Source organism: Phalangium opilio, unplaced genomic scaffold (assembly GCF_054372755.1).
Source record: "Phalangium opilio isolate 3A_F unplaced genomic scaffold, DU_Popi_V2 ptg000070l_1, whole genome shotgun sequence".
NCBI classification, from domain to species: domain Eukaryota; kingdom Metazoa; phylum Arthropoda; class Arachnida; order Opiliones; family Phalangiidae; genus Phalangium; species Phalangium opilio.
Genome location: NW_028324182.1, coordinates 3,238,682 through 3,253,479, shown reverse-complemented (window position 1 = coordinate 3,253,479; position 14,798 = coordinate 3,238,682). Strand labels below are relative to the sequence as shown.

At 38.8% G+C, this 14,798-nt stretch overlaps 1 protein-coding gene across 1 annotated transcript in view; it reads right to left on the bottom strand.

Moving 5' to 3' along the window:
• LOC149661103 (echinoderm microtubule-associated protein-like 2) overlaps positions 1–14,798 on the bottom strand; it is a 48,052-nt gene that overhangs the window by 5,126 nt on the left and 28,128 nt on the right. The window contains exons 13-19 of the mRNA XM_089842494.1: positions 14,565–14,664; positions 12,584–12,867; positions 9,740–9,871; positions 9,053–9,310; positions 8,220–8,307; positions 5,135–5,230; positions 2,445–2,575 (exon numbers count right to left, since the gene is read on the bottom strand). Of these exons, the coding sequence (XP_089698620.1) occupies positions 2,445–2,575; positions 5,135–5,230; positions 8,220–8,307; positions 9,053–9,310; positions 9,740–9,871; positions 12,584–12,867; positions 14,565–14,664 (1,089 nt within the window). The remainder of the gene's footprint in view (positions 1–2,444; positions 2,576–5,134; positions 5,231–8,219; positions 8,308–9,052; positions 9,311–9,739; positions 9,872–12,583; positions 12,868–14,564; positions 14,665–14,798) is intronic.

Sequence of the window (14,798 nt, the reverse complement as noted above, 5' to 3'; positions counted from 1 at the left end):
TAAATTATAAAAGTGAGTTGAATTTCATTATTTATTTATTTTAACCTCTCATTAAATAGTCATAACCGATCTATCAAGTTAGTTTTGTAAATATCACTCTGGTATTGTTTATAAAGTCAGTTTAACATTAAGCATTGGCTAAAAATATCCCGAACCATTACAGACGAATTTTACTTTACGGGGCATTTGGCGATAAATTGTGGTCGGTAGACGCGTGAGGGCGCGTGCTACGCATTGTTATTTGTTAACGCGGGTTTAACATGGCCTGTCTATGGGTTAAGCAGTGCTCTGAGGTTCTTACAATAATCCGTTTTTGGCACTATAGTCAAAACTTTATAGATATAAAAACAAAAGTACACTACATTAACAATTCAATGCCTTTGGTTATAGACGACATGCAAACAACTGAGAGGCAAACTACCCTCCGCTCAATGGTCTACAGGAACTAACCAATCAGGGAAGAGCTTCTTGACGTCATAGTTTTATAGAAATTAGTACATAATGCTCGTGATCCAAACGTTCATTTTTGGTACTAGATCTAGCATCTGCTACGTACTGTACGAGCCTATTAACGGCTTTTTCTCTGTGCCACGGTCGGGAGAATAATCATACGCTATTCTGGGATAAACGAGGCGGGGCTTCTCATATTACACGGCACGAGCAAGATTCAACGAAGCGTACTTTCTGTTTTTATATCTATATACTTTTACTATAGTACTATATTTAGTATAAATACTATAAAAACTACCAGTTTCATATAACATTTCGATTTAATAGTACTGATTCTTTGTGCATTGTAAAGGGCTATTACAAACAGATTTGTTTTGTAAGTCCAGTGACCAACGTACGACATCTGTTCATTATTCCGCGCCATCTGCCGCTTATATTTTCGCGCGCGAATTAGCCTTATTGCTGATCAGCGCCATCTACCCATAGCGGCGACTTTGAGAACTAATGTAATCGGCATACCAGGGAGGAAGTAAGGAGAGTCGACTCTAACATTCTCTAGAAGAGTGACTGGCAACCCTACTGCTTGTGGCGCCCCTGGTTGTCATACGGAACAAAAAGATGGCGCCGCGCATATGGTTTTCTCGTGAAATAGGGCGGTAGAATAGCAATGGCGGCTTGGCATCATTTCGGAGGTTCAAGTTGTTTTTTTTTTATAAGTTATCAATAATAAACTATTATTATTGATTAAAATTATACAAAACCTCAACAATGTGCATTTTTACTACCAAGAAAACGCAAACACATCCTTCCAACCTTCGCCTATGCCAATCCCCTATTTGAATTTACCGCGTTTTATCCTACCTTGGTTAAAAAAAATCTTCAAAAATTATAGCAGACGACTTTGTTACGTATGACAGCCAGGGGGCGATGAAATCGACATTAAAAAAACCCGTTGCATAGGCCAAAGGCGGAGTCGACTCTCCTTACTTCCTCCCTGGGCATACCAACCAGATGTCGCTAAAATCTGGTGATGTCACTGACCAAAAATCACCCGCTTTAAAGCTCGTTAAAAGTTAATTTCAGCGTCATTATTTGAATTAAATTAGGAAATAGGACTAAATCGGGCTTCAAACTTCTTTCTCGACGATATCCAAGGGTAAAAACTTATTTTATGGCGTTTTTGGAGCTTTTAAAGTAGTGCTACTCGCTAAGCCTTGGCGTGCTGCTTTAGATAAAATAAAGCGGGCTAATTTTGGTCAAACCCCGAGAGTGCCAGTCAGTGACGTCACCAGATTTTAGCGACATCTGGAGTGGTTGGCTTGCCGATTACAGTAGTTCTCAAAGTCGCTTTGGTTAGGTGGCGCTGATCAGGAAAAAGGGCTAAATTAAGAAAATAGAAAGCCGCTAAAATTTCCCAACTCGTCGCATGAACGCGTAGATATTCTCGCGCGACAACTCTCCATCGATTTGCGCATGCGCGAAATTTTTGCGTGAAACTTACACGCAACGCCAGTGGGCATACGCCTTTACAAACGCCCGTAAATCCCGTTTTAATTACCCCAGCACGTATCAAAACTGGAAACTTTCTATTGTTCCCACCATGGATTAACTAACACTAGGGATTGTTCCTTCCCTCTGAAAGATAAAGTATACATGTTCCAAACGCCCCCTAGCAGCAGCTACTATCCCTAACAGGAAGTTATAAGAAAATTGGACCAAATGTCACGTGTCCTATGACGTCAAAATTAAAATCCCGCCTAAATTGGGCGCCACCATCTTTAAAATACGCAAAATCCATATTTGTTTTGCCCAGAGATGGCGCTGTATCTACATCCGTTTTGGTCCAATAAGTTGGGGGAATGAAGAGGGGAATCAAAGAATAATTCGGAACATGTAGTTGCCCATAGCAAAAAATGGGAAACACGGTTAGTGAACAATCCCTAGCGTTAGTTAATCCATGTTCCCACCCTATGCTAAAAGTCTCCCGCACTTACCTTAGGTTGGCAAGCGGGATAAGCGTAGAGATTAACTTTCCCAAAATCATCTCCGGTTACAAGCAAACGTCCACTATGCGAACGGTCACACGTGTTCAAATCCGTCCCGTCAGCTACTTCTGGCCAAATTCCTATAAAAATAATGTTGATATAATAATAATAATAATAATCTAAGCTTAGTCTACGAAGGGATATCCACACTAAGCCTGTGGCTTATTTACAGGTGGGTCCCTTTACAATGCATAGAGGGGTGGTGGCTAGCCCCTATGCCACAGCTAACCTACAGCGCCCTATACTAACTATTACCGTTAACCTCTGCAAGTTTTGATGGAAAGGAGAAACCGGGTTAGACCGCGGAGGAAAACTCCTTTAACTTGCAAACTCTACGCAGAAGGATTTGTTCCCAGATTTTCACCCGGTACCACAGTCCGGGATCGAACCCGGGATCCTCTTGCTGCGAGGCGAAAGCGCTAACCGCTACGCCACCCCACTATATGGGCGAGGGGTCCGACATTTACACGAAATCCCGTACGCTTCTCGCAAAATCGCGAAATCTTTCAAACAAAATCACGAAATCTTTGAACAAATCACGAAATTAAGAGATCAAAGAGGAAATTCTCCAATCTAAGAGGAAATCACGAAATCTTTGGTGGAGTCGCGAAATCAACAAAGAAATCATGAAATCTTTGGTGGAATCGCGAAATGAACAAAGAAATCAAGAAATATTCGGTGGAATCGCGAAATGAACAAAGAAATGAAGAAATCTTCGGTGGAATCGCGAAATGAACGAAGAAATCAAGAAATCTTCAGTGGAATCGCGAAATGAACGAAGAAATCAAGAAATCTTCGGTGGAATCGCGAAATGAACAAAGAAATCAAGAAATCTTTGGTAGAATCGCAAAATCAAAGAAAAAGTCATGAAATCTTTGGTGGAATCGGGAAATCAAAGAAGAAATCATGAAATCTTTGGCGGAATCGTGAAATCAACGAAGAAATCATGAAATCTTTGGTGGAATCGCGAAATGAACAAAGAAATCATGAAATCTTTGGTGGAATCGCGAAATGAACAAAGAAATCAAGAAATATTCGGTGGAATCGCGAAATGAACAAAGAAATCAAGAAATCTTCGGTGGAATCGCGAAATGAACGAAGAAATCAAGAAATCTTCGGTGGAATCGCGAAATGAACGAAGAAATCAAGAAATCTTTGGTAGAATCGCAAAATCAAAGAAAAAGTCATGAAATCTTTGGTGGAATCGGGAAATCAAAGAAGAAATCATGAAATCTTTGGCGGAATCGTGAAATCAACGAAGAAATCATGAAATCTTTGGTGGAATCGCGAAATGAACAAAGAAATCAAGAAATATTCGGTGGAATCGCGAAATGAACAATGAAATCAAGAAATCTTCGGTGGAATCGCGAAATGAACGAAGAAATCAAGAAATCTTTGGTAGAATCGCAAAATCAAAGAAAAAGTCATGAAATCTTTGGTGGAATCGGGAAATCAAAGAAGAAATCTTTGGCGGAATCGTGAAATCAACGAAGAAATCATGAAATCTTTGGTGGAATCGCGAAATGAACAAAGAAATCATGAAATCTTTGGTGGAATCGCGAAACGAACAAAGAAATCAAGAAATATTCGGTGGAATCGCGAAATGAACAAAGAAATCAAGAAATATTCGGTGGAATCGCGAAATGAACAATGAAATCAAGAAATCTTCGGTGGAATCGCGAAATGAACAAAGAAATCAAGAAATCTTCAGTGGAATCGCGAAATGAACGAAGAAATCAAGAAATCTTTGGTAGAATCGCAAAATCAAAGAAAAAGTCATGAAATCTTTGGTGGAATCGGGAAATCAAAGAAGAAATCATGAAATCTTTGGCGGAATCGTGAAATCAACGAAGAAATCATGAAATCTTTGGTGGAATCGCGAAATGAACAAAGAAATCATGAAATCTTTGGTGGAATCGCGAAATGAACAAAGAAATCAAGAAATATTCGGTGGAATCGCGAAATGAACAAAGAAATCAAGAAATATTCGGTGGAATCGCGAAATGAACAATGAAATCAAGAAATCTTCGGTGGAATCGCGAAATGAACAAAGAAATCAAGAAATCTTCGGTGGAATCGCGAAATGAACGAAGAAATCAAGAAATCTTTGGTAGAATCGCAAAATCAATGAAAAAGTCATGAAATCTTTGGTGGAATCAAAGAAGAAATCAGGAAATCTTTGGCGAAATCGTGAATACACGAAATCCCGTACGCTTTATTGGGAATGTCGGACCCCTCGGATATAGCACTCTAGCCTTCGGTAAGGAGTCCGCCTCTCGCACATCAAAACGCACGGAAAATCCTAGGAGGGTAAGGGGAAAAGGGGTAATAATTTTGGTGTGACAAGAAGTGGCGTCATAAGTCACGAAGAAAAAATTGACGCGTGCAGCTGAGTTTGAACCGGTCACGATTAAAATTAAAAATACGCGTTTCCATTGGCTAATAGGGTATCTACCCATTACATAGGCTTCCCACACTTAATCTACAACTCTCCATTTTCCCCCTTTGACATTAGCCCGCCCTAGATGGTGCCCTATTTAAGGGACAAACGGTAGTCAAATTTTCGTAGGAGTGCTATCCATACGTAGTCGTATTTAATCCATGATTCCCGCGTAGTTAAAAAATTTTGAGTTACGCACCAAAGACGCTGAATCCCAATGTACAAGTTTGCGTGTGCCATTTGACGTCTCTTGCTATTGACATGTTGCTCACTTGACGACAAACTGACGCATTCCCTAAACAAAATTAGAAAATGAAAACCAAGCTGTTATTGCCTTTAACAGGGTTATCCAAAATGGGTGATAGCACCAAAGTACAGTGGGTTCTATGGGGAATTTTGAGGCGAAAATGGTCCATGTTATTTTTATTTTATTTTGCACGCCATCTGTTGATGGTTGCAAAAGTTATGCATTTATACGGAACATTTACTACCCTCACTTTTCCCCCTCTTTTTAGCGCATTTTCCCCCATTATAGCCTATATTACTGCTGGCCGGGCGCCTTTCCCACGCCCTATCCCCGCCCATTTTCGCGTTCAGGAATTTGTTCAACTACATCATGCTCCAAAACTCGAACACCTAGATCTGGGTAGCTAATTTAATTAATACTACACTGTAATTTAATTAGAATTACGCGGCTGCAATTAAATTAGAATTACGCGGCTGCAATTAAATTAGAATTACGCGGCTGCAATTAAATTAGAATTACGCGGCTGCAATTAAATTAGAATTACGCGGCTGCAATTAAATTAGAATTACGCGGCTGCAATTAAATTAGAATTACGCGGCTGCAATTAAATTAGAATTACGCGGCTGCAATTAAATTAGAATTACGCGGCTGCAATTAAATTAGAATTACGCGGCTGCAATTAAATTAGAATTACGCGGCTGCAATTAAATTAGAATTACGCGGCTGCAATTAAATTAGAATTACGCGGCTGCAATTAAATTAGAATTACGCGGCTGCAATTAAATTAGAATTACGCGGCTGCAATTAAATTAGAATTACGCGGCTGCAATTAAATTAGAATTACGCGGCTGCAATTAAATTAGAATTACGCGGCTGCAATTAAATTAGAATTACGCGGCTGCAATTAAATTAGAATTACGCGGCTGCAATTAAATTAGAATTACGCGGCTGCAATTAAATTAGAATTACGCGGCTGCAATTAAATTAGAATTACGCGGCTGCAATTAAATTAGAATTACGCGGCTGCAATTAAATTAGAATTACGCGGCTGCAATTAAATTAATACTACGCGGCTGCAATTAAATTAATACTACGCGGCTGCAATTAAATTAATACTACGCGGCTGCAATCTAATTAATACTACGCGGCTGCAATCTAATTAATACTACGCGGCTGCAATCTAATTAATACTACGCGGCTGCAATCTAATTAATACTACGCGGCTGCAATCTAATTAATACTACGCGGCTGCAATTTAATTAATACTACGCGGCTGCAATTTAATTAATACTACGCGGCTGCAATTTAATTAATACTACGCGGCTGCAATTTAATTAATACTACGCGGCCGCAATTTAATTAATACTACGCGGCCGCAATTTAATTAATACTACGCGGCCGCAATTTAATTAATACTACGCGGCCGCAATTTAATTAATACTACGCGGCCGCAATTTAATTAATACTACGCGGCCGCAATTTAATTAATACTACGCGGCCGCAATTTAATTAATACTACGCGGCTGCAATTTAATTAATACTACGCGGCTGCAATTTAATTAATACTACGCGGCTGCAATTTAATTAATACTACGCGGCTGCAATTTAATTAATACTACGCGGCTGCAATTTAATTAATACTACGCGGCTGCAATTTAATTAATACTACGCGGCTGCAATTTAATTAATACTACGCGGCTGCAATTTAATTAATACTACGCGGCTGCAATTTAATTAATACTACGCGGCTGCAATTTAATTAATACTACGCGGCTGCAATTTAATTAATACTACGCGGCTGCAATTTAATTAATACTACGCGGCTGCAATTTAATTAATACTACGCGGCTGCAATTTAATTAATACTACGCGGCTGCAATTTAATTAATACTACGCGGCTGCAATTTAATTAATACTACGCGGCTGCAATTTAATTAATACTACGCGGCTGCAATTTAATTAATACTACGCGGCTGCAATTTAATTAATACTACGCGGCTGCAATTTAATTAATACTACGCGGCTGCAATTTAATTAATACTACGCGGCTGCAATTTAATTAATACTACGCGGCTGCAATTTAATTAATACTACGCGGCTGCAATTTAATTAATACTACGCTGAAATTTAATTAATACTACGCTGCAATTTAATTAATACTACGCTGCAATTTAATTAATACTACGCTGCAATTTAATTAATACTACGCTGCAATTTAATTAATACTACGCTGCAATTTAATTAATACTACGCTGCAATTTAATTAATACTACGCTGCAATTTAATTAATACTACGCTGCAATTTAATTAATACTACGCTGCAATTTAATTAATACTACGCTGCAATTTAATTAATACTACGCTGCAATTTAATTAATATTATACTGTAGTTTATGACAACTTCATAAATAATGATGCAGTTTTATTAAGTTTAAAATTAACCGATTGAGGAACTTAATTTAGTTTAATTAATATTATTCTGTAATTTCATTAAGATACGGTACTGTAGTTTAAGTTTAAAATGAACGTAATGAGTAAGTTACTGTAGATAATGATGTAGTTTAATTACTAGATTGATTTTATTCATAATAGGAATTCTATTTTATAAACTATGAAAAAAAACCCGAAAATTATAAATTAGCCGGGGTCATCTTATAATGAATATAGAAATACTAATTCCAGTCAAGAGAGTGCGCAAAAGTATAAGTTGGACCGGGGCCATCTTGTTTAAGGTCCATTGTTTACAAGTTATGATTATAGTGTTTTAGGGTGCGCAACAGTACAATATGGACCGGGGCCATCTTGTTTAAGGTCCATAGTTTACAAGAATTAGTTAAGACACTAAACAAATGCTATGGGGCCATCCGTAAAATACTCTAATCATAACTTGTAAGCGGTGGGTCATTATCAACTCAAAATAATGCATAAAACCCACCGTATTTCTGGACAACCTGTATACTGACGTCACAATCATCAACAAAAAATGCTTCGATATGATTTATACTTTTCTTAACACTAAGAAATATGTTTAACTTACAATACAGTAATTCGTAATCTCCAGATTCACTTTGTAAATAGGTGCTATCAACTGACCAGTCAAGGTGCTTTATGTAACTCGAATGACCCTATGAAGAAAAAATAATTTAAGTAACGCCACACATTTTTTATTTGCAATATGGGCAATAGGGACTTGGCAATTAGGGCTTAACTCCGCCTCCAGCGCCATTATGGTATGTTTTTTTTTACAGAATGAAAGCTATATAAGCCCCTCCTCCTGGTATGTTCTTTAGCACTGGTGGAAGGTAGCCTGACGTTTCTCTGACGTAGTAATGCCAAGTCCCTATAGGCGTTCTGGTAAAAACCGAAAGGAATTCTGGGTGAACAGTGCCATATAGCCGAGGGGTCGGTCATTCGGGAAATCGCGTACGCTACCCGCGAAATCCAACTTAAGAAATCCGAAATCAATAACAAAATCAGAATTCGGAAAAATAAACGTATTTTTTCTGATTTCTAAAGCGTAGTCGGACGCAACGCAATTTAGTACAGGCGAAGGCAGGGCGTCGTGCGCAAACGTCTGCGTTGCGTCCGACGTTTAAATACGAATTCCACTTTTAAACTAAACCACAGCCGAGGCTTACTTTAATTAACAAATCCGGGTCAAAATGATGCGTCGTCTGCTTGAGAGTCGAAAATATTTAATTTTAATATATATATTTCTAGTATAAAGCAGACGACGCATCATTATGACCCAGATTTGCCAGCCAAAAATCGCGCGTTAAGCCTCGGCGCACGCATCGCGAATAAAACGGATTCTCTTATAACTTAAGTTGGTACTAAACACACAAAATAAAAACACGTAATTAGGCTTACTGTACACCTTCCTATTCTGTCAAATTTCCGACACTCGTTTGTAACTTGATAAACGTAGACGAAATTATCATGGGAGCCAATAGCCAAATAACCTCCATCTGGGGAAAACTTCAAACAACTGATGGCTTCGCCGCCACCATCATTGTGCATCGAATAAACTTGCTTGGTCGCAGCGTCCAAAACACTCCAATCACCAAATTTCGTACTGACTACTAAAGTGTTGCCATCTGGCGAAAAACAAGCGCAGCTAATGCCTTCCTAAAAGAATTAAGCCTTTTAAACACCTATGGCTGGATAAACACGTTTAAAATATTTTTGCATATTTCAAAAATTCAAAAAGCCTCGTGTGAAAAAGATAAAAAAATGGACAGGGCCGGAAATAAGCAAAATTTCTTATAGGACATGTGTCCAGTGATGCCACCTTTGACTGAAAAAATTATAGAACATTGTCCACTGGAGTGCCCAAAAACTATGTCGAGTCTTCATAGTCAAGCTATCAAAACTTCGGAAAAATTTACTGGTCAACTGTCCAGTGACCCCCTTAGTTTTTAATAAAGATTATGGGACATTTTAAATTTTATTGGACAATGTCCAGTGCTTATTTCCGGCCGTGCTCTGTGGTTGCCAGTAGCTTTGGTTACAAAATAAATACTAAGCACATTGGAAAAACAAAATAACATAGCTTACATTCATTTCTTTGGACCAAACAACGGAATGCGACATAGAATCCCAAAGATGAATATTCCGGTCGAATCCCCCAGTCAAAAACTGGTTCTGAGTTGGGTGAATTCCCAATGCCCAAATTTCATCTGTATGGCCCTATAGGAGCAGAAGAAAATTTATTAATCTTTTGGTTACGCGTTATATAACAAAAAAGTAGTTTATGCGATAATAATGTTTGGTATGTGTATGCGAGTTTGTGGAGCTCGGCTACACGAAAAACAAGTTTGGTCCGAACTGGCCATAGTTACGTGATGAGGTTTTGTGTGTATATGGAGCTTAGATACGCGAACAACAAGTTATGAAATAAATTTACGCATACTCCATTTGTAGTTACTTAATAAAGCCAGGGATAGATGTAATTTTAGAAGCAAGAATGGAGAACGGTTAGTATTTAATTCAGTCCGACTCGTAGCCCAGTATAGAGCCCCTCCCTCCAACACGTACCGAAAAGTTAAAATTATCTTATTGGTTCACTTAAACTACGTTTTGATAACGTTGCTGACGGAAACGGCGAAAAATACGTAGTTCCTTTTTACCTCTGTCGCTATGACCCGCCTCTTCTCTCATACCCCCCCCCCCCTGTCCCGTGGAAGGGGTCCGGGACTTTGACCCAGATTACTCTGTGCTCCATTCCTACTTCTAAAATTACATCCATGACCCGCCTCTTCTCTCATACCCCCCCCCTGTCCCGTGGAAGGGGTCCGGGACTTTGACCCAGATTACTCTGTGCTCCATTCCTACTTCTAATATTACATCTATCCCTGACTGATAAAGCAAACCCGTGATATTTTTTTCAATTTTTAATCAAAATGATTATTATAATATCAATTAACGGAAGTACTATCAAGCAACCTTAGAATATGTGCCCGTGTTTATAAATTCAGACGACTATAAAAAAATCGTTACTGACTATTCGTAAAACATTTGGCAAATCATTTGAGGTTGGTTGTCATTTGGTTAGCCTGACACACACGATGGGTGAAGAAACAATGTCGGTACTGACTACTGTCTACTGACGACTTTAAATGACAGCCTCATTTGCCTACACCTAAAGCAGTTGGTAATACCGTCTTAAAGGGAGGGTGAAGTGGAAAATCAAGTGATTTTTTTATCGATTCTTCTTCTAATTATAAGACCAATCTGCATAGTGAGACATGCAGGAAATATCTCTCCAAATGATTTTAAAATTGAAATTAGGTTCAGATTTTAAGGATAATTTGAAATAAGCCCCTCGGACCAATCGCGAAACGCCCCACCTTCCTGTTAACAAAATTTCCCTTGCATGTTATACATCTCGCGCCACGATTGTGACATCGCGCGCAATCTTTACCAAATCTCGCGATAAATTTCATTCGACACGGAGCATGCCTCGCGAATTTTTGTTAACAGGAAGGCAGGGCGTTACGCCAAAGAGGAGGGAAATAGGGAGAGATAATCTCATAGGCAGCCGTGATCCATCTAGAGGGGAAAATTTGTGATACACGGCGGCTCTTAACGCGCCACTTATTCGCGCACAGTTGACGTTATTGGTTCTCCTCTTTCTGGCTACTACGTCACCAAAATTGCTCGGAAAGGTTTAAAGGTTGTTAAAACGTACGCTTTAAAAATAAAAAGCCGAGGCTTAAGTGAAATGTTCAGTCAAGTTTATTTATCAGAGGTAATTTAAAATGGTTTACCACAAAAATGCTGCTACTTGAATTGTAGTAGCAATACGCGATATTCAAGTAATCCAAAAATGAACGGGATAACTTTTAAACCATTTCCAAAACCTATAACCAAACATCAACAATGTGTGAAATGGATAAATAACTGTGGCAGGTCAGACCTTACTCCGGATTTAATTAAAAAACATCATTTCGTATGCTCAAGCCATTTTTCTAATGGTGATTTTAAATTACCTCTGATAAATAAATAACTCTTTGCTTAAAAAAGCCCACTTGGCTCTAAGTTGGCTGATCATTTCACTTAAGCCTCGGCTTTTTATTTTTAAAGCGTACGTTTTAACAACCTTTAAACCTTTCCGAGCAATTTTGGTGACGTAGTAGCCAGAAAGAGGAGAACCAATAACGTCAACGGTGCGCGAATAAGTGGCGCGTTAAGAGCCGCCGCGTATCACACATTTTCCTCTCTTCTCAATACGGATGGATCACGGCTGCCTATGCGATTATCTCTCCCTATTTCCCTCCTCTTTGGTTACGCGATTGGCCAGAGCTAGGTCCTTATTTCAAGAATAAGCAGTCGTTCGAGATAGGGAGTTGCCTATCCTATAGAGAGCTTTCAGTTGGAGGAGGAGCTGAGCCTCTTGACATAATTTACGCTGCCATATTGGTGGGTTTAAAGCAGGAATGAAGCTGAGACCACCAAATATGGCTACCGGAACAGCGGCAAGACTTGGGAGTGTGTGACGCTTCTGAAAGCTCTCTATATCGTGAAAATTTCCTCACGCGCATTCTTCATCCATGGTATAACCGTTAGTGATGTTGCATATAGGGCAATTAAGGTCATTAATTGCAACAGGGTTCGTACGAAATTTTTACATTGAAAATCTCTGACTTTTCCAGGTTATCACTGACCAAATGTTGCCTATATCCCTGACCATTTTAAGGTGTTTACCAGAGCCCACTTCATAATGGCACCTGGCCCATATTTAGCATTGCATGAAGAATGGTTTGATATACCGAAGAAAATCCCTGACTTTTTAGGAAAATGTTTTAAATCCCTGACTTTTTCCATATCCCTGACTTATCCAGGTTCGAACCCTGTGCAACATCAATATTTTTCTTTCATAGCATTTCTTAAATTTCTCACCTGAACAACGGGTGAAAATCCCATAGAGAGTGATCCTTGAAGAATACAATTCTTTACAGTTCCAATGAGAATCATGGTCCCCTTTCCTTGCGTTAACGTTCGAACTCCTCCCATGGATTCAGAAACTTTCGCTTCTCGTCCCGTCGCGTTGAAACTCTCGTCCCATTCAACGATTTTCCTATCACGGCCTCCGCCCGACAAGAACGTTCCATTCTTCATCGAGCACAGAGAGAAGACGCCAGCGTCATGAGCCCCATATATCATTCGATTCACACGATTTGAGCCTTTAATTAAAAACAAAAAATATTTGTTTTAGCATGCCAGCAAAAATTTGTGCTCCCTGTAAAATCAAAGAAGAAATCACGATATCTTTGTCGAGATCGCGAAATCAAAGAAGAAATCCCGAAATCTTTGTCGAGATCGCGAAATCAAAGAAGAAATCCCGAAATCTTTGTCGAGATCGCGAAATCAAATTAGAAATCCCGACATTTTTGTCGAAATCGCGAAATCAAAGAAGAAATCCCGAAATCAAAGAAGAAATCCCGATATTTTTGTCGAAATCGCGAAATCAAAGAAGAAATTCCGATATTTTTGTCGAAATCGCGAAATCAAAGAAGAAATCCCGATATTGTTGTCGAAATCGCGAAATCAAAGAAGAAATCCCGAAATCTTTGTCGAAATCACGAAATCAAAGAAGAAATCCCGATATTTTTGTCGAAATCGCGAAATCAAAGAAGAAATCCCGAAATCTTTGTCGAGATCGCGAAATCAAAGAAGAAATCCCGAAATCAAAGAAGAAATCCCGATATTTTTGTCGAAATCGCGAAATCAAAGAAGAAATCCCGATATTTTTGTCGAAATCGCGAAATCAAAGAAATCCCGATATTTTTGTCGAAATCGCGAAATCAAAGAAGAAATCCCGATATTTTTGTCGAAATCAAAGAGGAAATCCCGATATTTTTGTCGAAATCGCGAAATCAAAGAAGAAATCCCGATATTTTTGTCGAAATCGCGAAATCAAAGAAGAAATCCCGAAATCTTTGTCGAAATCACGAAATCAAAGAAGAAATCCCGAAATCTTTGTCGAAATCACGAAATCAAAGAAGAAATCCCGATATTTTTGTCGAAATCGCGAAATCAAAGAAGAAATCCCGAAATCTTTGTCGAAATCACGAAATCAAAGAAGAAATCCCGAAATCTTTGTCGAAATCACGAAATCAAAGAAGAAATCCCGATATTTTTGTCGAAATCGCGAAATCTTTCTCAAAATCGCGAAACCTTTCTCGAAATCACGAAATCTCTCTCGAAATCACGAAACCTCTCTCGAAATCACGAAACCTCTCTCGAAATCACGAAACCTTTCTCGAAATCACGAAACCTTTCTCGAAATCACGAAACCTTTCTCGAAATCACGAAACCTTTCTCGAAATCACGAAACCTTTCTCGAAATCACGAAACCTTTCTCGAAATCACGAAACCTTTCTCGAAATCACGAAACCTTTCTCGAAATCACGAAACCTTTCTCGAAATCACGAAACCTTTCTCGAAATCACGAAACCTTTCTCGAAATCACGACACCTTTCTCGAAATCACGACACCTTTCTCGAAATCACGACACCTTTCTCGAAATCACGACACCTTTCTCGAAATCACGACACCTTTCTCGAAATCACGACACCTTTCTCGAAATCACGACACCTTTCTCGAAATCACGAAACCTTTCTCGAAATCACGACACCTTTCTCGAAATCACGACACCTTTCTCGAAATCACGACACCTTTCTCGAAATCACGACACCTTTCTCGAAATCACGAAACCTTTCTCGAAATCACGAAACCTTTCTCGAAATCACGAAACCTTTCTCGAAATCACGAAACCTTTCTCGAAATCACGAACGCTTTTTTTGGGGGGAATGTCGGACCCCTCGGAATTTGATCGGTTGTAAATGAGGAAGAACAGGTTATAAAGAAAGAATTTCACCTTTATTCCAAATCATGATGTTTCCATTGGAATCCCCGGTTAACAAATCTCCCAAATCACTGAAGGCCATTGATAATATGTATTTTGGCTTGTCGTGTTTCTGAAAAACAAAACCAAATACAAAATAATTTTAAATTTTAATTTTGCTAGTAAGGTTAAGAATTGTGACTTGTGTTTAAAGGGTATGAGAAGCTTCGTTTGAAAAACCTCTGATTTATATAGCAAAAGATAGAA